Source organism: Amphiprion ocellaris, chromosome 14 (assembly GCF_022539595.1).
Source record: "Amphiprion ocellaris isolate individual 3 ecotype Okinawa chromosome 14, ASM2253959v1, whole genome shotgun sequence".
In the NCBI taxonomy this organism is placed as follows: Eukaryota; Metazoa; Chordata; class Actinopteri; family Pomacentridae; genus Amphiprion; species Amphiprion ocellaris.
In genome coordinates this window covers 28499592-28523916 of record NC_072779.1, presented here as the reverse complement: position 1 = coordinate 28523916, position 24325 = coordinate 28499592, and the positions used below count along the sequence as shown (strand labels likewise).

At 41.5% G+C, this 24325-nt stretch overlaps 1 protein-coding gene across 2 annotated transcripts in view; it reads right to left on the bottom strand.

Moving 5' to 3' along the window:
• Nucleotides 1-22088, bottom strand: part of tecta (tectorin alpha) — a 53105-nt gene extending 31017 nt beyond the window's left edge. Inside the window, exons 1-12 of one of the 2 annotated variants that reach the window (XR_008603917.1) lie at nt 17085-22088; nt 14838-14902; nt 14617-14756; nt 14238-14525; nt 12294-12431; nt 12032-12197; nt 11492-11904; nt 9852-10422; nt 9156-9766; nt 6991-7561; nt 2536-3158; nt 1215-1869 (exon numbers count right to left, since the gene is read on the bottom strand). Coding sequence is in view for 1 of the 2 variants with exons in the window: in XM_023280072.3 (XP_023135840.1) it covers nt 1215-1869; nt 2536-3158; nt 6991-7561; nt 9156-9766; nt 9852-10422; nt 11492-11904; nt 12032-12197; nt 12294-12431; nt 14238-14525; nt 14617-14756; nt 14838-14901 (4240 nt within the window). In the remaining variant the exon portion in view is untranslated. The remainder of the gene's footprint in view (nt 1-1214; nt 1870-2535; nt 3159-6990; nt 7562-9155; nt 9767-9851; nt 10423-11491; nt 11905-12031; nt 12198-12293; nt 12432-14237; nt 14526-14616; nt 14757-14837; nt 14903-17084) is intronic. The other variant, XM_023280072.3, reaches the window with a different exon arrangement.
• Between the last annotated feature and the right edge of the window lie 2237 nt (nt 22089-24325).

Genomic DNA, 24325 nt, shown 5'->3' with positions numbered 1-24325 from the left:
TTGAGGTAGACACTCCTGATATTTTTGCCTGAACTGTCCAACCTTCAAGCAAATTCTGTATGTTTTTTGCTACTGTCATATTTTTACCCACTGGAGGCTTATTTTCACTGCAGTTCAAAATCCTGCATCTCTATGGAAACAGCACAACCATGGCCAGATGTAGAGAGAATCTAAAGTCTTTCGTGCAGTATGACAGTTATAATGTTACAAATCATTGAAAAAAATAATATATGGAACAAACTTGGAATCAACATGCACAACCTTTTTCCAAGTGTCCACAGTGTTACCAATAGTGGAAAAAGGTAGTTCTGTGTACTACATTGTACTCCTTGCATTTTTAATTTGTTTGCATGTTTGCTTGTGTTCCATCTTATCTTTGCAAACGCATCCTGAAGTTTAGTCAAGAACTTTGTGAATTTACGTATTACTGTTGTATAACTGCTGGTCACATCTGAGTCAATAATGGCCTCACGGTTGCACAGAAGAGCGCAGAATTAATTTTTTTTTGCAGAATCTGCTTAATGCAAACAATTTATTTTTGCCATTTAAAAAAATTAGACAAGCAGAATGTAACTTCTGAATATAACTAAAATATCACGATTTTAAGCTCAGGTTAGTTTACGTTATCAGATGGAACTGCATGTCACAGATAATTAGTTCAAGCACTGTGTGAAAGTTGAAAATATGGCAATTCTTATTATTTTATTATTTATTTATTCTAATTATTTTTCCAATTTGTCTTTACTGATAAATGGGGTAATTTGGGAGATTTTGAAAAGATATTAGGCCTTTTTGACCTGACAGCAGGTTTTGGGGTTCAGGAAAATAAACCCAAATTAGTGGCGTAGAAGGGCATTTGGTTTGTGGTACTCACTGAATAGAAATATTCCTTTTAAAGATCCTCCTCTTGTGAATAACCTATGGACCTCACCGTTTGTGTTCACTGGAACTACTTTCTAGGGAAGGAACAGTGATTTTGACAGCAGCTTCTATGGTTTATTTATAGCAACAAGGGAACTGTTTGGCCATGAATGTTGTTGATGTAACAACACTGCGAGTGCCACAAATTCATTTTAGAGTGTAACAAAGTTGGGGAAGACGTCTTGCAGGCAGATATCTGAAACCTGTATTAGTAGCTCTAGATTTAAGTGAAAATATAATTTTTCTGTATACTTTACACACAGCTACAGCATATGAAGGGCACGTGTACTCACCACAGGGCGAGTCACTCCTCCAGCCGGTAACAGGCACTCCTTGGGTCTGACAGGTGCTGGCGTAGATCTGCAGCCAGTTACAGATCGTATCCTGAGCTCCCTGGTCCAAACAGGTGTCCTGCAGGCAGCTTTGGTAAAAGAACGCTGGTGCCACCTTGCTGTGACAACGAGCAAACACACCTCCTCGATCCACAATCAGCCCACACAGCCTCACCGCCTCGGGCTCCACAAACACGTACAGTCCGTCTCCAATGTGGAAGCGTATGCCCGTGTTGACTTCCGCCCCGTTGTCGGTGCCAATGTTCATGTTGGCATCGGCCACCATTACAGGGGTGTCGCTCAGGCCGCTTTTCTCCCCCAGGCCACACCGTGGGCACGAGTCCCCACAGCCCACCTGGCAGAAGGTGTCCCTCTCTGCCCAGGACATGCCCCAGTCGGTGGTGGTGAGGGTGGGTGGGGATAAGGGCATGCCCTGGCAGAGGCCGCAGGAGGTGTTGTAGAGGTCGCGGGGTAAAGTCAACAGGAGGAGAGTGCTCCAGTCAAAGGCCACCTTCAGGCCAAAGTCTGTCTCCAGAATGAGCTGCATTCCTAAGGTAAAGATGTTGACCTTTCCTGGGCCGAGCTTCAGAGGAAGGTACAGACGCTCCTTATTCACCTGAGTGCAGAAACAATAGGTTCAAAGTCATATTCTTTAACATCCCAGCTGGCACAAACACATTCCTGCATAAGCAACTACTTGTTTGAGTTTCTAATCCAGCTGACTTGCTTTCAAAGTATGTGGGGAAACCCAGGGGATGAATGGTTGAATGGACACTATTAAGACTGACTGACAGCGTCCGTGGATTCCTCTAATTGTAAAAGTGAGAGCGTGAACGCAGAGAAAATTAGAGAAAAGTGTGTGTGGTGTGTGTGTGAGAGAGAGATAGAGAGAGAGAGAGAACGTGTGTGAGGGGGTGGGTGGATGCAGACGTTTTTGTGTGTAAGTGTGTGTCATTTCTGTTTCTCCTCAGATCTTTTAGTCGGTTTGTGAACCCAGTCCAAATGTCGCTCAGGGTCGGGGTTTTGTCTGAGCCAAATCCAGCCTGATAAAAGATGCCCATTGAAATTAGATCCACCGTAAGCCAATCAAAGAGGAATTCACCCTCTGCCTGGTTATTCTATCGGCTTGATTACAAATAACATGTCCTCACACATACAATAACTACGACCTTCACCGGTCATGCACAAAATAGCTGCATTAAGACAGGTGAGTAATCTTAGGTATTCTCAGATATATTAAAAACACAGTGGCTTCTGATTCATTTCCTCATCACATACTTACAGTGACAGTGTTTTTGTAGCTTCGGGACACCTCAATTTCATACTCATAGACCTCCAGTACGAAGCCCCTCACCCAAATCGCTTGGCCTGTGTCTCTTTCCTCATTACGAGCAGCCAGTTTAAACTGAGGAAAAGTTCCACTTGCGTAGTCCCTGATGTCCCTCCCACAGTTGGTGGTGGCCAACCTGAGAGTACAAGAGCTCTGCATTTCAAACGGTACACCACCAAACGGCAGGAAATGTCCATAACCGGCAGCCACACACAGGGCCTCAGTGCGCGGCAGGCAGAAGTACAGGCCGTCGCTCTCCTGGCAGTACTCCTCGGGATGACAGGGCGCAAGCTGACAGTATACACTGTTGTCGGAGCCGTTGCAGTAGCAGCGCTCCTGGCACTCCCAGTCCGTCCAGAAAGTCTGGTTGGTGGCCAGCTGGTGGCCATGACTCGTGCAGCCACAGTCGCTGCGAGCCACACACAGTCCGTCGCGGAGCGCGAAGCCGTCTTCGCACTGGCAGCCCTCCTGACACGGCAGCGGACAAGGTTCCTCCGGTTCATCCAGGTTGAAACAGGTCAGAGGGCAGGCGCTGGTGCATTCGTCAAAGTGGCTGTTGTCTGGGCAGGGAAGAGCTGAGGCAGAAGAGCAGAGTAAGAAAAGACAAAGATACCAGGTAAATCAGAAAGCTGCTCAGATGGCTTCTGTTGAGCACACTTAAGGCACAACATGCATAAAAATATTCACCTTCTAGCCTTATACTTCTTATGTTTGTCAAAATATGCAGGTTAGTTGTTGTACTGCAAAATCACAAGGCTCATACCTTAACCCTTTGATGCATAACCTGGGTCAAAAGTGACCCAGATCCAATGGAAAATGGGTATCTCCTGATGTGGTCTACGCATCAAAGGGTTAAGCTCACAAATATTGTCAAATACATATTTCTAAAGCATGATAAATGGCAGATATGATTGAGACACGATAAAACGCTTTCTGGTGGAGCAACATAATACACGCAAGTCATCAAATAAAAAGCTTGGACACTAGACGAAGGTGATTTTTCAATGGCAGCGTCATCAGGTTTTAGCAACTCCGAAGCCATATTTAAAGTGTCCATACATCAAGGCATAATAACAACAACAACAACAACAAAAAAAACCTCATTCTAATAACAATAATAATAATCTGCAGTCCTGCATTTAGCAAGATAAATGCAAAAAGGTGGCAATACAAATTCTTTAAAGAATGTTTTGAGAGTCTTATTAATTTTGGGGAATGTGTTAAAACTCTTCATTTTTTAGCTGCATACCTCAAAAGATCAACACAAACAACAAATGGAAGAAGTGAATTGAGTCAGTTAGCAAAAATATGACTGTTGGGAGCCTCCTGAGTGTACAAACACAATGCTAAAATAGAAACTGTGCAGAATTAGTGCTTTGAGAAGTTTCAATAAATATGTCGATGTTAGTTAGTGTTGTCAATCAAAGTCTGCAAAGTTGGAAGCTTTCAGAGATAAATTTCAGCTCTAAAAGATTACATAGAAGAGGCTTAAAAGTAAAGCTGAGGTTAATATTGGTGAAACTATTGTAGAATACTGGTAATTGTTTCATAGCAGACATTTTGACTTATTGGTTTCAATAATATAATTGCATGTGAGTGTTAAAAATTCAACATATGGTATTGATGCTATCACAGGTTAAAATAACTCCTAATGACAGATAAAGGCTGTCAACATTCAGCTTGAGCTTTATAGGAGTTGCAATGTTGATGTTTTTATAAGGAGATTTTTTTTGTTGTCCCACAAAAGAGGGAGAGAAAAACTTTGGGAAGCACTGCTGGAGAAGATATTCAACTTCAAGATGCCGACAGTGTTCATACATCTAGCACTTCGACAGGAAGCAATAAGGTAAAATATTCCTCACACCAAATCCACCAATATGCTTTATTTGGCTGCTCTGCTCATGTTGTTGTCTTCACATGTGTTTATATATTACCTTTCGTGGATTTTTTTTCACTTCCTCCATGCATTCACATGAGCTATTGATTGTTATTACTCCGCCAAGGAATGGTGGAGTTATGTGACGATCAGTGTACGTTTGTTAATCTGTGAAACCGTCAGTCTGTGTGAAACATTACTCAAAAACGGACTAGCGGATTTGGATTAAATTTTCAGGGGAAGTCAGAAATGGCACAAGAGCCACCTCATTAAATTTTGGCAGTGATGCGTCTTATAGTCTGGATCTATGGCTTTGTTAAGTATTTTCCATTGAGAGATATAGCTGCCGACACAGCGTCGCTGCAACCATGACGTGAACACTGTCAGTTACCTGCTGACGATCACATGATTGCGATCCTACTACAAGTTGACTGTGATTTATCAGTTGGAAATCATACAAGGAGCAAATGATTAAGAGGTGGGGTGTTTCTGAGTCCCATCATTTCCTGCTGCCTGCTACATATTTAGGTCATGCAATGTAGCAAACCCAAGCCAGACAATGGTGAAGCTCCTGATGTTTCACAAAGCCTTTACTTACTTTCAGCCATCAGCCTTATTTTGAACACAAATTCACCTTTCTGTCCTTCACTCCTTTCTTCAGGAAACACTGTAAGAGCTTGTCCCTGTTCCAGCTAGGTGCTTCTAAATTTATACACATTCTTAGCTAGACAGCAACAGTGTGTAACCGTTTTCTTTCATCTTTACATGAATTTTCGGACTTTTCGGCAGTGTCTGTGTCATGTCAAGAAACCGCTTCTTAGATGAAAACTTCCTGTAACTCTGTAATGGTGCCAAATAAAAGCCTGTAACATTAAAAATACGCCTTCAAACTAAAAGCATGGACGGCACGGTTATTTTAACACTCGCAAAACAAAGGCTTGCCAGAAGTGATGAACTAATCAACAGATCTTTATAAGAGTAATTTACATGTAATTTGGTATCCATACATAACATGCACATGTATAACACATGCCTGTGTTCAGCATAAGGTCATTTTTTATTAAAGATTTCATCCTACAATGCATTTCACTGTATATTATACGATGTATAATTGTGTTTGTGATAAATAAAGGTCTTGAATCTTGGAAATTGAATCTTCGGAAATGATACGTCAACTGAGCAGCCTTGCCGGAGTACTGCACTCTCTGAGTGCTTTTCTAGTTAAAGCTGCAGTAGGCAGAAATCACAAAACCAAAAACACCTTAGTCCTGCAGCTCTTCCTTCTTTTCTAAGCCCATCCCACCATAACCTGAAGCCCAAAGATTGTCCAGCCAAAAGACAATATTCATTTATAGGAGATTTAAACTCCACTCTCCTGAACAAAAGTCCTCTATTCAACAAACTGCGCTACCAGCTTCTGTTCTCAGCATGGACTTATAGAATGTTATCTGATCGATGAAAAGGCCCATGATTGGCTAAAATCTCATGTCACAGGGTAGATTTTCCAAATTCAGAGCTGTTGCTGAAAGGTTTGAGTGAAATTTTTGCCCATCAGTTCCCAAAAAGAGAGCTGACCCCAGCTTTAACTTTGTGTTTTCTCTCTCCTGTAGTTCGCGCTTTGTCCTCTCTGTCCTCTATCTCTGTATCTCGCATTATGAATATTTTGCACATTTAAGAAACTCTACACAATACCAATGTCTCCACATTTATGAATAATCTGTGCAATCTAGATACAACCTGTGAAATATCAGTATTTCTTATATCAGTATATCAGTCTACTCATGGAAGAATCTTTGTATTACCATTGTTATATATTTTTGTTTGCTTTTATTTTCTACTTGTGTGCTTTACCCCTTTGCACTATCCTCTTTGCTGCTATAACACAAGTAAATTTCCCCACTGTGGGATTAATAAAGGCTTATCTTGTCTTATCTTACCTCTCTCTATATATATCTGATCAGCAATTACTGATTCTACCAATCTGTCCAGCAATTATGTTCTCTCATTTTCTTTATCCTCCCCAAGTCTGGTTCTGCTGGAGGTCTCTTTATGTTAAATGGGACATTTTTCTCTTCCCCATCTCTCCTCATTTTACTCAAGTAACACTGATTATTTTGTTGATTATTATTTATTGATTATATTTTGTTGTCGGGTCTGAATCTTATGTTTAAAATAGTCAGGTAAATCTGTATATTATATGATATTGTGGATTTTTAACCTTAAAGTTTAAACCTGTTTGGTAAGTTTGTAACATTAGTCTCATTTCTTTATTGGTTGGCTCAGCATCTGTTGTTACAAATATGCTATATAAAAAATTGTGGCTTTACCAGACTTTACTACTCGTGTATACAGAAATAAAAAATAACCCTTGCTTGCTATCAAGTAAGACACGCTAATTGTTTGAGGGCATTTTTTTTTTTTTTTTTATGTTGGGGGATTTTTTGACCATGTCTGTTCCAGACTCCAAGTTAGATACTGAAATATTGCAAAATATGAGCCTGTTTCTTCAAAGTGATGCTGTATATACTCACGGCAGTTGGTGGCACTCCTCCAGGAAGTGAGGCCTACTTGAGCATCCTGACAGGCAGTGGCATAAGCCTGTAGTGAAGAACACAGGGCCGAGCGGTTTCCTTCCTTTACGCACATGTTATACAAGCAGTTCCTGAAGAACGGTGATGGGTTCACCACTGCATGGCACGCCAGGAAGGAACTATTCCCCGGATCGTTGATGTTGCCGCACATCCAAGGACTCTGGTAAAGACGTAAATCTGTGCACATACGATACAAGTCATCACAGTCCCCGTTGCAGGTGAGATCATCAGCAATGGACCGCCAGCCCTCAGTGAACTGTTCTGTAGATTCTGCCAGGCGTCCATTGGGTAAGCGAAGGTCATCGGTGGCATTGCTGTTGAAGACGCCACACAGACCGCAAGTGACATTGTAGAAGATGGTGGAAAGGGAGATGTTGAGGAATCCCTGGCGCGTGTAGTGGACACGAATCAAACCACGGGATTCCACCACTGTAGCGTTGCCTGGTGCTCTGTAGATCATCATTGTCTCCATTGGATGGACATACGGGAGTGCTACCAGTTCACCATTCACCTGTAACACATAAAGGTGTAATAGTCATAGTCATTTTTTTAACCTTCATGCTTATCAACTGATTTTTGTGGGCTCCTGACCAGGACTGTTTCATATGAATTCTCCACATCCTGTATCTCATCTTAGTAGACTGGAACAGAGCTCCCGTCCTGTACTCTCATTCCTTTCCTGCTTATGCTTGTGACTGATTGGACCGCTACCCAGTCTTGTGCTAAAATCAAGCTGAAGCAAAAATACCTCACCTTTCAGTCTAAACAGCTGTGATTTCATATGAGCATTCATGTATTCTGTAATCACTGACTGTTGTTTACCCAAATAAACCGAAATTTGTCATTTTTGTTATTATCAGTGTGGGTACTATTATCGACCGATTACTGATTAAATAAATAAAATTTGCTTCTTTGGCTCTGATGCAGCCATCTGTCTCTTTGTTGTCACTGTGGTAGCAAGCAATTTCCTGCCCACAGCTTTTTCTGATTGGTTACATGTCATCAGTAATGGCCCATCAAAACTAAATGCTACGGCTTAAAGACATGGACAAAAAAGAGCGCATTTGCAGAGTGAAGAAGCTCTGTAAATTAGTGGAGCTGTTTTTAAAAGATAAGGTAGCAGATGTTGCTACAGTTGTAATACACACTGCATTTTTAGACAAACATACCCTGTGACACTTTAGATGCTTGAATAACTGAATAATTTACATATTTTGCTAATGGTGCTAGGCTATGGGTATCATTAATGTTTGCTTTGCCTTGTAGCCTGTGGCTAATGCTACCTGGAGTAGTCTTCACATCTTCTTAAAGTAGTAATAACTTCAGTAATGTACTTTAGCAGCGACACAACCTGCAAAAATTAACCAAGAAGCACAGCCATCCCCACAAATCAGAACATTAGCTACTTTCACTGTAACTAGGGCAATGCTAATGGCTAGTGGCTAAGTTAGGAGGCAGCCTCAGATTACCCCAAAACAGTGTCTGCAAAACAATCATGAGCAATGCTTTAATGTTTTCAGTGGGCAATAAAAGTGATAGAACAGTGAAAGATTAACCAAACAGAGAGGAACAGCAGACATAACTGCTCAGTCTCAATCAGCTGATCTCACAGTAAACAAAAGAGTATCATAGTACCACATGATGCTAGGTCAATCACGCCAACTGAACCTGCTGTTCATATTCATCTACAGAAATTATTATGAAGGAAGTACAATAGTTATTAATGACAGGTTCCCTGCTATCACAAGCTGTTAATATATATAATTTAATGTTGGCCTTTCTTTATTACCAATAATTGGTTTCGGTATTGGCCCTGAAAAAAATAGATATTTTGTCTGTTTGTGTATTCAATCACTGCTTGATGGTGGCTACTTGATGTCTTTGTATGTTTTGTAGCTTCTTAAAAGTGGTTTCTTGCAGCACAGACCATTGTGATTTGCATTACTAAAGCATTTTTTTCAGCTGCCTGGAACTTGGGTCATGCTTAACTAATTTCACACACCTGCTATGTCTTTGCAGTATTGTCTCTTTTTTCTGATAATTAAGCCAATGAGCCACAGTAACACAGATAATCAACAGCCAAAAAGAGATGAGAAAATACAAACCTTTACTATATCAAAATCTAACCCTCCCATCTGTGCCTCCATGTTAGCCACTGTAACCACCACAGGTCTTTTCCAAGTGGGGCCTTTGTTCACCAGCCGCCTGCCAATCTTCACCTCCACCATCGAGCCATTAGCTGGCACCGGGCCACACAGCTTCAGCAGGTAGTAAGAGCTGTCATCCGGGAAAAGCAGGAAGGTGCCATCAAAGGAGGATGTCACTGAGTTCTGGGTGACTGAGCACACTCCCTCCCTCCGAGGGTAGCAACCCAGCAAGCCCACCTCCGCCACACAGACCTCTCCCTCCTTACAGGACTCATTGAAACAGGAGACTTCTCCGGCAGGCCCACAGGTGCAGCGGAGGATGCATTCGCCTTCTTCGCCGCTGGGGCCGGCCCAGAAAGTGTGATTAAGGGGGTAGTAGAGGCCATTATGCTCACAGCCACAGTCGTCGCGCTGCACACAGCGACTGCCGCTGAGGACATAACCGGGGTCGCACTGGCAGCCCTCAGTGCAGGGATGAGCACAGTACAGAGGAGCTGTGAGGTCTGAGCAGGAGGCCGGGCAGGCACTTGTGCACACCTGGTAACTGCTGAACTCTGGACACGACAATGCTGGGAACCAAAAAGAGATAAATAAATATGTTAGATGCTGCAGTAGAACTAAGGGAATCTATGCAAATGATGCCCTGAATCTTACCACAGAAGGTGCGAGATCTCCACGGGCGTATTGTGACACCAAGAGCTTGACAAGCCAGAGCATAGGCCTGGATTGCCTGGCATAGAGTGGTGATGTTATCCCTGTTGCTGCACATGTCATACACACAGCTATACACAAACGCTGTGGGGTCAACTACGGCTCTGCAGTCCCGAAAAGGTCCATCGGTTTTGTTGATGAGCCCACAGTAGTCTGAGCGAAAGTAGAAAGCTTCTGTAAGTGGATCGCATACACTGCAGTTCTGAGCACAGCCATCTGTGCACCTCCAGTCGGTGTCCTCGGCTCGCCAACTGCCTCCCAGCTCCACCACGCTTTCTGCTAGAGAGCCGTCGGGCAGCACAGGATCATCAGCGGGGTCGTCATTGTAGTTACCGCAAAGGCCACAAGTGTTGTTGAAGTAGGAGCTGGGCAGGGAGATGGATGCATAGTGTTGGCCGTCATAGGTTACCAAGAGTCCAAAATCTGTTTCTAAAGCAACAGCAACGCCTGACTGGTACACTCTGACAGCACCGAGCTTCAGTTGGACCGGTAAGGTCTTCACCAAGCCATCTACCTGTAAAGAAACAATTCAGAAAGGGAACAATGAATGGAGATAGAAAACATAGACCAGACAGTATTCTCTAAATTAGATTGCTGTCTCTTTCCAAAAATGCTTTAATCACAACAAAACTTTAAACACAGATCTCCTACATTATCATTTTGTACTTGGATATTATGAAAATCCAGACAGATGCATTGAAGAGGTACTGTTTAGTGTCAATTCATGCTTTTAGCATCCGCCAGGGTATCCAAGACACAAATTAATCATCCATTCTCTTGAAGAATGGATGATGAAATTTCAAGAGTGGATATTTGAGTATATTCCATAATCAAATATCCACTTGCAGCCTAAAATTTATCCCCATGCAAACTGTCTACACTACAAGCATACTGCACATTTGTCAGGAAAACAACCAGTATTTTAACCAAATGTTTGGTACAAGAAGATACAGCGTGAACTGATTCTGCATCATCCACACATTTATAATGCATCATTGAAAGAGGTGTAACTGAAGCAGTTGCTGCCAGATTTCTGAGGTGCTTGGATTTATACATCCTTTCCATAAATGGAGCTCCAACAAAGCAGAAAAACAAACTTTAAGAAAAATTCATGTTAACATGGTGGTACAGTGTAATCTGCAACTATTGGCTATGTCTTCATGTTTTTCTGTGTTTGATATGCTGGCAATATGAGTATCTGCATAGCAGATGGATTTGCATTTATTGTAGAATGGATGGAATCCAACCCAATCTCCACAAAATGATGTTCTTATACAATAAAACTGCATTCTAAATTACATTTCGACGGGAATGTCATTTTGTTTTGAAATCATCATAATTTGTGACCTGTAATATGATGAGAAAAGTACTGAGTTTAAAATATCGACGAAAGCTCGAGTGTAGGAGTTGAGGGGCAGTTGGTTCCACCAGCGACTCGGCTTTAGTCAGGGCCATGGTTCACATCCCACAATGACGTTTAGGTTTCTGTCCTTATTTACTCTCAGCTGTCTTTTGCTTTCTGGTTATCTACAGACAAGGAAAGCATGAATTGACCCTAGCTCTTTAAATCCACAGGTTCTCACCTGAACTGTTCCTAAACTGCCTTTGGGTAACATCACTCGGTGACCATACACCTCCACGGTGACGTCTCTCAGCCAGGATACTGAGGCCATCCCTCGGTTCTCATTTTTGGCTTCCACACTGAAGAAGGGCAGCCCAGCTACCTCCCAGCATGGCCGAGCCAGCAGGTAGGAGCAGGTTCCCTGGAAGTGATAGAGGAAGCCGTCAAAGGTGTGGTAATGAGGGTCCCCGAACACCACACAGGTGCTGGTGCGGGTGGGCTGGCAGTAAAAGGCTCCTTCCTGCTGCTCGCAGGTCTCCAGCTGCCCACATGGAGCCTCCTGACACTGCACTTCGTTATCAATGTCCAGGCAGCGGCATCGCTGTGAGCATTGGTCAGACAGCCAGAAGATTTCCCCTCGTCTGTAGAAACGCCCTGGAGAGGATGTAGAAATGGCATGAGGACATATTTACAAGTACCGTAAGTAAATGAAGCATTTTATTCACATGAAGAAGTTTGTAAAGGATCGATCTGTGCTGACGTTGTCAATGTCTGAACTTGCCATTGTAGCTGCAGCCATTGGCCGGATCTATCAGTTCAGTGTCTACACGGAAGAACCAGCGTCCAGGAACATTTACATTGGTTGTCTGTTCAATGTTCACAACGTCGTTTGATCGTGACCCCGGCAAGTTGAAGAAGTGACCAATGTCTCCACCATTAAAACCTGACTGAAAAGGGGAGTGGCATGAGGGACATGAGCTCAAATGTTTTTCATATCTTTTCATAGCAGAAAAGGATTGTTCTACATATGACAGGGAGAATACCTGAGCTGTGGTCCCACCCAGCCCCGTTAAAGGATCTCCACCGCTGGCCGTTCCTGTGCTCCACGTGATTTCTCCATAGTTGAACATACTGAAGAATGCCACGCCATCTGAGATTAGTACACTTTGGAATGTGTTCACCTTTTAATTAAACAAGAGGATTAAATAGTTTTAAAAAAGAGAAGGGGTGGGGGGTGGGGGTGCGCATACATGTGAAACATAACAAAAATGAAGAACACCATAACAAAGGAAAGTGATGATTCAATGAATGTCTACCTTCCAGACAAAAGAGCAGATTTACAATAAATGGAACACAAAACTCCAAAAATGTCTCAATCTCAGTATTTTCAATCGAGGCATGTTTTTTCACACTCAGTATAGCCATGAAATCATTAAATAAATATTTACTGATCCAGCAGAGAAGAATTGTGGGTCTGGGATGTTTATAGCCTAGCTTAGCAAAACCACTAGCTACCAACAACAGCAAATCTGTCATATTTACACATATTGTTTCTAGATCATGTCTCTCATGATGGCAAAGGCAGTTGTTCAATTTGACTGACCTTGGCTGAGCTCACAGGTTCCTCCTTTTTAGACTTTTTGTTAAGATTAATTAAACAATGAAACAATCTCAGTGCCAACTGCACAGAAGTGAACTTCTGAACTCCAAGCAGTTTCTGGATGTTTTTTGCTCTTGTTGGCTCATTTTTCACTGGAATGTAAAGTCCTGCACCTCTAAGGAAACAGGACAACTATGGCTAGAAAAAGAGAACTCAAAAATGTCTACTGGGAGTATGACACAGTAAGAATTACATTAATCATAAAATGTAAGATTTGAACCTTAGAAACAACATGTACAACATTTTACCAGTATAGGTGTTGCCAATATTGGACAATGGTGGCTCTACATTCTATTGACATTTTACTTCATACATTTTAAATGTGTTTCCATACTTGTCTCCTATCTGCTCTGAGTAAACACTGCCTGCAGTTCAGTTGCTGAATTTTTGTCGAATAACTGTTGTGTCGCTTATGGCTTCACGGATATGCCAAGGAGCACAGGTTTTATTCTTTTTTTTTTTTTTTTTTTTTACAGAATCTAGCTGAAAATCTGGCGATTCTTTCTATAATTACAGTTTTTGACTTTGATAAATAGTGTTTTTTCAGAAATGTTTTCAAAGATAACATGCTTAACATGCATTTAACCTGATATCAATTTTAGGGATTTAGAGGGTTAAACTGACTTTGATAGTCTTACTTGATAATAATAAGACATTAAACATGTATACTTCCAAAATGTTGTCTGCAAAGTGGTTTTGCTCGCTGGTAATCTGATGGAAATTAAAGGTTTACAAAGAATAATATCAAGAAAATGACAAAGATCATGTCCTGGGAATAATTTAGGCATTTCTGCTGTTCTTCCTAATTAGGCAGCAAATTCAGTAGATAATAATTTTCCTGCAATCCTAAAACAAGAGGAGAGTACAAGAGGTTCTTTACAAGGACAGTTAACTTAGTGTTGACTCTTCTACTAAAGACTAAAGACCTGAAACAAAGACTGATGGGATAGAGTGGTTCTGATGGAGTTAAGAAAGAATATATTTATTTCTTTAACCAGAAAAATCAGATCAAATGTTTATATGGTTGTAAGGGGGCAATATTTTGCCATTGAAGGTATAATCAAAAATTTTATAATTCCCCTCTCAATCCTATTAAAATTCCTTCCAATCAGACTGGTCTGTTCTTGTTGCATGAAGCATTTCTATTTTAATTGGTTTATTATTCTAATTATTCGTGGAAAATTAGGGTCCATGTAAATGTAGCTAACTGCTAACAACATAAAAAGTTTCCTTATTCGAGTTTTAACACTGTGTACCAGTTCCTCTCCATATTCTGTAACTGTGTGGAAATGAAGATGAAGGAGATGGAGAAGAGTTTGGATTTTACCGGAGTTGTCTGGCTTCCTCCATAGAAGGTGACCTGGTGCCACGTTGCAATAAAGACCCAGGTGGCCGTGAAGAGGGGCATGTTTTTGAAGTACTTCCGGACATCTTGCGTCGCCCTTTCCAGGATTTGCGGCTCGGTGGACTCTCGGTAGTACACGTCTCCGCGGATGCCGTTGTGGACATCTGCCCAAAGTGGAGCAATGAATGATCTGCTGTCACTCAGGGGAAAAGCCTCTGGTGTGAACTGGCTAACCTGCACGTTGAAGGAGACCACACCATTGTTGTTGACCTGCGAGGAGAAAAGACAGAGTTGTGTTTGAGTAGCATAATTTTAAAGAGAGTGACTGCAGAATGATGATAGTGTTTTGTTGCTGGCTTACATAGATGGAACGGTAGGGGTTATTGAAGAAAATGAAGGGGATAAGCAAAGCAACTTCAGGAGAACTCCCATCATCCATCTTGGGGGTTTCGAGATCCCTATGGCCAGGTCCATATGGATACAGTATATCCTGAGTACGAGCTGAAAGGAAAAGCTCATTAAATAGACTGCTCCCATCTTTAAAAGATGACGATATTAGCTGTTGCAGAGTTTGCCTCATACCTCCTATCTGTGCAAAGATGCTGAGGAGATGGAGCAGAATGACTGGACAACCTGGCCTGACCATTCTAAAGGGAGAATGAAACGAGAGACCATATTGAAGACCCACTGCTTTATCTGCGCTGCATTTTCCTTAAAGCTAATGGAAATGCAGGAGGACATGAGTCATAGGACTTCCCATAAACAAGGCCGTTGGACAAAAGTCGGGAGGAGGGAGAACCATCAAACCAACGTCACGCTACTTCTTTAAGATCAGGCTCCCAGGTCTCCCCAGAGGAGCCCTGAAAAGGCCCTATTATGCATGCCAGAACAATGTGTCAGGATCACATTTGCCTTACAGTCCCTTGTGAGTCGGCAACAGTGGACTCCAGGCCTCTCTGTGCCTCGACTCCCTGCAGCTGACAGGACTCTGCTCCAGCGTCTCAGTGTCTGAAGCCGCGAGGCTGCTTAGGACCTCATTACCACTTCTGTTTGGGATCCATCCATGCCTTGTTGGCCAAAGGGAGAGGAGCGTAAACACTGGGGCACTAATGGCTTTAAGTGAGCAGGTTTGAATTGCCAAGGTCCTTGCAGCAGCCCATTGGGGATGTTCAGTGCCTGGCTTGGCAACGTTCCCATTGGCGAAGTCGAATGTACAGCCAAGTTGGCAGATTCTACAGTCACCATATAGCATCTGAACTTAATTGTTTAATGAGCTGGGAGGAACTGTGCATTCAGTGGATTAAAAAATTAAAAGAGCGAAACATCACTGCTGCCTTAAAAGTTAAACCGGTTCCCTTTGGATATCACAGGCCTTTTATAACAACTGTTAAAGACCCTAATATATGGTGAACTTATTAAAGTAACACCTATTTGAAAATATGTTGTTGGAGATGTGATCATTGCTTGCCAGCTGACCTTCGAGCTTCTAAACAGTCTATGATTTTTCCCATAGAGAACAGTTAAATCTTGGCAAGTCTTTAGCAATTTACTTGCAACACTGATGCTCTATGGTGTTTTAAACTAAAATATAAATTCTTTCAACAGATAAACATGATTTCAAAAGACAAAATCTCACACTATATAGTCAAATTATAGTTTGCATATTTTTATTGGCTAGCACGGTTTTTAAAATAGTGCTTCCTCTATGTAGTTTTGGTTCCTTACATGCACACGTTTGCCAAATATCTTCAATATAAACACATTTAAATGGAAAAAAAACATGATTTAATGCCATTATACACAAACATTACTGTGAAATCAGGTGTCTGATCTCAATATATGACAAAGCTTAGAAAAGCCAATTATTTAGTCAACCTACAAGTGTACAGTTATGTTTAAATATAATCATAAAAGCCTGTCTGAGATCTGTTTAAAAAATAATAATTTGCAAACTAACTTTTGGTGTGATTTTGGAACCTATGAGGAAATAGTCACATTTACTGTCCAGTACGTTCGGTGTTTAACTCCTCATACATGAGGAATGTATTAGATGCTTCTCTCAAATTACCGCCCTGTCTCTCTAATGTGTGAATTCTATTCAGGTGGATGCTAAATTGTGTTCAGGTGTGCCAAGGTGAGTGGGCACTGCTGAGAGAGGTCTGCTGTAATGTCATCAGCCTCTCATCAAACATTGTCAACAGAAAGATTACCACAATTGCTGTCTTGATTCTCGTAGCTCACAATCTTATCCGCCTGGCATTTAGCTCCTTTTAGTGACTTTTAAAGGAGGGCAGTTAAGATAAAACTCCAACAAGACAAAACTGTAACTGTGTGAAATAAGCAACATGCAAAAAAAAGGTCAATTCACTCAAGACATTTAGATAGAGATTTGCAGATTGACAGAGGTCTAGATTGATTGGTTTGTCTGTTAACCATCAAAAACATCAGTGTAAATGCACATCTTAGAAAAAAAAGACATGATAGATCAGTTATTTGAAACAAGGGGTGCAATCTGAAGGGTGGAAAGTAGTAAGGATGTATGTTCATTTTATGTAAATGTGGATGTTAATCGAATGGATTTGAGATCTTTTAACATGGAAAGAGCCTGAGCACCAGTATGCAATAGTTTAAACACCGACTTTAGAAAGCAAATAATAATAAATAACAATGTTGTCATGTTAATTTATGTTTTCTAAAACCCATAGTGAAAGAAAAAGATTGTATTTGCAGCATTAAAACCTGAGTGGAGAAGTTTCTCGCTGCACCTGTCAGGTCATAAATAAAGAAGCTATTGATGGAATATAGCAGATAAAGAGAGAATGTACTCACCTGCCTTCAGAAGATGGACATCTAGCACCTCACTAGTCTAACCTGGCAATCTCCACACAGCAGAGTCCCATCCAGCAGAGGACCATCCACAGAGTGATGGTACTGATGGAGGGAGTGAAGGGGATGAAGGCTATGCAGAGCGGCTTGGATGTCCTGACAGACTTTTTGTTCCACTTCCAGCTCCACGGGTTTGTCAGCAACAATCCAGAAGGTCTGTGCTGCGTTTAAACTGTCCTCCGAGGGGTAAAGTGGAGGAGATTCACGGGCTCCTGCAGAAGCTGTGGAAGCCTAAAGGAGCAGGTGCAAACTTTACCTGGGATAGTGTTCAACTTAATCTGAGATCAGTGTTTGGGGAATGGAGGTAGGTGGGGAGGAGAGGGAAGTTGAGGGGAGGGACAGCATAGGAATCTGAGGAAGAGAGGGAGTGGAAACAGAGCAATATGTAAGAATGGGAGAGGGGAGGTTAGAGATGTGGAAAGGATGGAGGGTGAAACAAAAGAGAATGACTGTCTGGAGATTTGTTTAAAACGCAGGAGAAGAGGAATGTTTTTGTACAAAGAGAGGCTCTCACATGGGATGAATGCAAGCCTTTTTGGGCAAGATCTGTCAATAATACCAGCAAAGTGCCAAATGATGATAAAACGTGTCTTTAGTGGAAGATTTGGTTGGAAACAGTGTGTCTTTTATTTGTTTGGAATGGTGACATTGGAATCAGCTTTGCAAGTGTCTGTAGACAATTTCTGTAAAAGTGGACACGGAATTTTTCTCGTGTTGAAATTATCTGTGTGACAAATCCTCAGCCTGTGTAAAATGAGGTTGACCTAGACGCTACCTTTGGATTAGGCCTCAATTGTGGTCCAGCCTTTGCCAGAGTTCACTCAGTACAGTTAAAGCTCAGGGCACACGAACTCACCAAAGTAGTACAGTCTGACTCTGGGGGCATTTATGGACAAAAACCAGAAACACACACACAGTCTGAAACCTTGCTTTTCAACCTCCGAGGAAGGTAGAGTTACAGAATTAACATGAATCACTTTGGATACTCTGTGTACCCCCTTTTTTTTAATTACGAACAGCCTCATTTACAAGGCTATACAAGACACTTCATTTCCATAGATGCTGGGGAGATACTGAGGAGAAACCTCAGGTGGATCCATGCTGATAGGGTCTGGGAAGGAGAGGGCAGTCAGTTGGGTCTTTGTTGCAGGAGGACAGTGGAAGTAACTGGAGAGGCAGGGAGCAAGATGTGTGAAAGGCTCCAAGACTGAGGGCAGGCCCCAGGCTCCCATTAAGCAGCACTGAGACTCTCTGCGGAGGCTTCTTTTAAACCTCCCACATCTTGTTGTGTAAATGGTCGCATACTCTTAACCAACCTGTGAAAGAGAATGTCGCACAAAGACGGACAAAAAAAATTCAGCAGTTACAGATGACCTAGTGGGCTGGGGGAGCTTCCAAATCTAGGGTTTTGGGAAATGTCGAGGATGGAGACGCGGGAACGACAGAGATGGGCTGATACACTGGATTTTGTGTGCTTGCGCGCTCGTTCATTGGGAACAGCAAACATGACGGGAAATGATAACACGTCTTCTCTTTTCTTCTAAATACTTGGGTGGTCAAGTCCTGAAGTAATCAGACCTTTTCTGCTAAAGGATGTGTGCCAATTTTACACATTTTTTTTATCTTATCTTTTGAGAGGGTTTCAGGAGTTTTACTATGTATTGAAAACAAAGTGGTAAGAAAAAAGCCTTCTGTACCTCCAGAAGGAGCTGCACAAAATCTATGAAAGTTGCTCACTAGATATATATGAAAGAAAATTTCTGTCATCCGAGCAGCAATGATTGGCGCTGAAAATGTAGCCAACAGAATCTGCAGTTCCTCAAATGGCCACTTGAGGCCGATTCCAAAAGTGAGATGTTCTCCATAAACCCCCATGTTAAAATACCCAGTTTTACAGCAGAAATAAATATGTTGACAGATGGGTACAGAAAACTGTTTTGGTCTCTATAGATAATTTCTGCATTCATGACATCTGTACCAGAGTAAATTTTTACACAATTCAGCAGTTTATTTTGTACTGACGTTTAAAATAATGTCTAATGAAGACCTTGGCCACTTTGATTGGTGAAAACCTATTCTCCAATGCAACTAACTGCATTCTTACAATTCAGTTACATATTGAGGAAAACATATTTTCTTCCAGATTTGTTTGCAACATTTGCAAATAGTTTCCAATCAACATATTGCAATGTATTATTTTGCTTTAGCCCACTTAATCAGCTAATGGACTTGCTACCCTGGTGACCTGAAAAACAGAAGAGACACTATAACTATGTACAAAGAGTTTTATTTTTAAACTCAAAAGGACATTTGTGTGGCCTGTCTCAGCTCCACTGGCACTATATCCTTTTTAAGATTTTTGGATAAGCTAGGACTTTGGAGGAGTTTGCAGAGATGGCTGGAGGCACTACTCCAAGTTTCAAAGCCAAATTAATTCGCATCATTAATGTGAAGCATCCATGTTCAAATTTTATCACCAATTATGAATATATAATTCTTGCAGGTGGACTCTTTCTGAGCAATCATGACTACTTCGTAAAGCAACTAAGAGCAGAGGAAGTCTCTCTTAAGCTTGTTTACATTCTGCACACAAGTTCCACACCTTTTCATGTGAACAACCAACTTCTTGAATACAGCACCTCGCATGATCTCAGTATGTCCGTTCCAACACTTTGGTCTTTCCACGTGGTGGCCTTCTTGGTTTATTTGAAGCACCAAGGCCCCAAATCAACTTTGAATGTTTTTCCACTTCGGTGACCCTGGATCTGTGATTTTTGTCTAGTCCATCCATGGTCGCATAGAAGTAGCTTCAGCAAGAATGACTAACACTGCTTCTGCTGCTTGGATTTTGGCCAAAGCAGAGGCAAGAGCATTAGCTAAGTAGGGTTGGTTGGAAGAACCTGGGGTCTAAACACGGATCAACATCAACTCCAGTCAATTCAGATGCTGAGGGATGTCAGTATTGCTGAAGCATTTAAGAACTCAACTCCAATTGGCCCACCACTCCCTGGAGACAATACAAAAGCATGCCTGATTTTAAAAAGTTCTGTTTTCCTAGCAACTGAAGCAGCCAAAAGCATCAGTGTGCTTAGAAATGTCAGCCAACATCCATAACATGCGATAAAATAATTGTTCCATCGAGTTTCAAGTTGTTTACTAGAGCATATACCGTATGGAAGGTTTCTATGCAGCAGGAAGGTATTGTGTGGGAACAGGGTCAAACTATCCAGCATCACACGTTCTGGAGAATCCATCAAGCCTGACCTTCACAAAAAAGTCTTGGACTGGATACCTACTGAGCTCTGTTAGGCCGTCACCTAATCCGTGGAGTGGGCCACTCTAATTCAACCCCTTATGCCCAACAGTTGGCTCTGCCCTGCCCTCCCCTCCTTCCCTTCCATTCACAAAGGTGGACCTCCTTCCAGTAACCCAAACCTTCTTACCCCAATGACTCCTTCACCTCAGAGCACAATAGGGCCCGTTCAACGCCCCCTGCCCTTAGTCCCACTTCATAATGCAATGGGGCAGATCAGGGGTAGATCGGAGTACCAACTGCACAGCCAGGTTCTGTTTACTCGACAAGGTGCTAACTGCAATGGATGCAACGCAGCTGCATCAGACCTCCAATGTCAACCTGACCTTGCATTAGTGGCACAAGTTAGGATGCCGTCTGAGTTTTTGGTACGATTCATTGTTTGCAAAAAAAGATTTAGTCCACAGTAGTAACTTTTGAAAGGGCTCCTTCATGCCCCTGTGGTCAAAAAGGTGCAACTGCACTGTATTTGCTTACAATGATCACATTAAATTCTATCATAGAATCAAAACTTGCAATAGTACTTTTGTCTCCTCCTTCTGTCCGTAAGAGTAATTTGACAACTACTGTCAATGTGTGTTTATTACATTTGGCTAGCTGTTTAATAATTATTTTAGCCTGTAATTGTTCATCTGAACTGCGAGTTTCTATTTTATCTGGAGCGACGGAAAAGTTTCTTTAATGCAACCTAGGTGTTACCATCACAGGATTGACCACGTTCATAGCTGCATTAGCTTAATATCATTACAGAGGGATTTGCCTTGCACTGACTGACTTATTCAGGCAAGACCTTTAACGCAATGGGCAGTCATTCAAATGTACCTGTGTAGCAGGTACAGTGTTTACGGTTGTTACTAAATTAGTTTAGAAGGATAACATGCCAAAATAATAATGCCAATAATAACCAAGGCTGAGAGTAAAGTAATTAGTTCTTCAGGTTAATATTTGTGTAAACTAAAAGCTGGACTTGATGACGGCGCTAAATTGGAAATCAGGGATCCTTATGTATTCTGTACGATATGTGCACAAAATGTGATACTTTCCATCTTACTGGTATCAAGACATTGAAGACTGAACCAACAATCTACTTTAGAGAGATGCTAGTTTAAAGTCTGGAAGGCACCAAAAGACATATCGCTTAGGAGGTGGTAAGACGTGTTACCTAAAAATTAAACAATGGTTCTAAAGGCAATGCCAGTCAGTCTGTAATCTCTGGGATCCATCTACTGGGAATCATGAATGGAAACACAAAATGAAGTCCTGACCACAAGATGATTATATCAGATATCTCACTGGATAAGGGAAAACTTTGACCAACGTGGAGCAAGAGGAAAAGTCAGAGTGTGACTTAAGTCATAGGAATTTATTCTTCAGACATCAAGAATATACTGTATGTAGGCAGATCTCACGGATAAAGCAACAGCAACATGCACCAAAGGTATCCACCTCATCCAGAGCAACAAGAAAATCGATTTATAGTTCCCCTGAAATGCATCAGATGCAAGCAATAAAAAGAAAGAAATCTTTTTATTTGTAAGTGTATTATTTCCTGTATACCTAGATAAACTAGTGATTAAATTAAAATAAGGAAAATGTAAATTAAAAATGGCTCATTAAAAATCATCTACAGTTATCAATATTGACTAAAATAAAATATTTCATTACTTTCTTAGCAAATATACCCATTTCTAGCGGTAGATGGTAGGAAATATGAGGATAATTATAGCTGCCGAAAAAAGTCATTTTTATCAGTGACAGTAAAGACATTCACAAATTCTGACACAAATTGGATAAGAGAGAAGAGAAGATAATCCTTTATTACTCCCCACGTAAGGGGAAATTTCCAGTGTTACAGCAGCAACATCTTTCCAAGCAGCACTAACTATATGTACGGATAAACTCAATAAAAACAAAGCCTTGGACAGGATCAAGAATATTACCAAAGTATGGCAGCCTATTCTGTAGTTCTAATGATATTTAGGTTTTTGATTGGAAAAAATCCCGTAACAACATGAAGTGCAGCTTTGAGGCTGAACTGCCAAATACCTCCTCATCTCCCAACCCTGGAGAAGGGGGTCCTGATGGTGACGGTATGTTGAGGGGTGGGTGGCATTGATATCCCACACAGGATTAGAACCACGGCCCTGGAAGTGGGAGGAGGAGGGGGAAATGGAGGGAATGCCCCAGAAACACAACACCGCGTGACACGTATGGAATGGACTCTTTGCAGCTCCACTGCAAACGCTGCTGCCAGAAAGAGAGAAGACCTGCAGAATTCCATCTTCTCAACGGCCAAGCATTCAGCTTGCGAAATGGAGCCGATCACGTGTACGTCCTGCTTGTAACACGAGTGATGGACCGCTCCATACCTTGTCTTTCAATCAGGATGTTGACATGGTCTAGTTAACATGGAAGCAGGCCTATTCATTTATTATTGCGCTAATTTACTCTGAATATGTCTTCTTTTTTTATAGGTATAGATAAAATTACTAAGTTTTTTTTGCAGTAAAGGAAGTGTCCTATTTGCAATTTGAGGTAATTAGTCACTTTCATTCAACAGCTACAAGCCAAAACGGCATGAACTGCTATCAATTAACCATAACAACATCAGGGAATCTGGCCTTTCATCCAACATCTTATCAGCTTCCCTTTGGCTCATGACAGTGTACAGTACCTATAAAACATGTTGGTATCCATTTGAACTTCTTTGTATTTTTTTTTTTTAACCAAATGATCACAGTAAATGTCAGAAATTGTTGGATAAAATACATATATTGATCAGACACTTTCAGTCAGTGATGCAGCAGCTAATTGTACACACTAAAATCAAACAAAAAACATTTACAAGTACATGATTGTGAGTCAAGAATGGCAAGAGAGTGACGAGAAAGCAGTAGCACAAGTATGAGCATTTGACATAAATGTTTGTTGTGGCAAAAATCATACAGAGTTCCCAAAATTGCCAAAATGACATGAAGCAGGACCACCCGCTAAGATTCTCACACTGGGAAATATTCATTGATCAGCCACAACATGAAAACCTCATTGTGACATGAAAACATTGTTCAAACAATATTCTGCTGGGAAACATTGGGTTTTGCCATTATTATGGATTCTTCTGTGACACATACCAATCAGTTAAATATTATTACATACCAAGCACATTGCCCCATAGCAAAGGTCCTACCCAGTGCCTGTTACACTCCCCAACTGAACAATGCATCCTGCAACACTGCAAAAACCATTCAGGAGCAGCTCGAGGAACACAACAAAGTGCCCAGTGTATTGACCAGGCCTCCAAACTCCATGGTTTCCACAGGAATAAGCCTGATCTATGCAGGTTCCATCCGTCAACCCACAATACCCAAAGGTTCTGCTGCTAACATCCTGGTGGTTGACACCATAGGAAACCCCCACAGGTCTTGTGTCAACACTTCTACAGCTCAGAACTGTTTTGGTGGCACATGAAGTACCTACACATCACCTATAGTGGGGCAATTATGTCCATTTTTTGGCCACAACATAGTTATCACCTCTAAACACTCTACTCAACATGTTTGTCTCTCTGTGCCCGCTTTCCCAAAACTAAATTTAAGTTGAAGGGTCACCATTTTGACACAGTTACTCATTGCAAATAGTGACAGACTGGCATACGGGAATGTTCAGGGAGTGTTGCAGAAGTGCTGGGAGACTACACTGAAAGGGATGGCAGCAAAGTTTAAATCAGGTACAGGGATTTTTAAAGATGTAGTTGTTCATTTTGGCTCAACCCATGTATTACACACACTATTACAATCAATGTATGTCCAACACCAGTGTGAGAATGCATAACAAGGGAAGTTTCACACTCTATTTGACCGTCTGTAAAGCA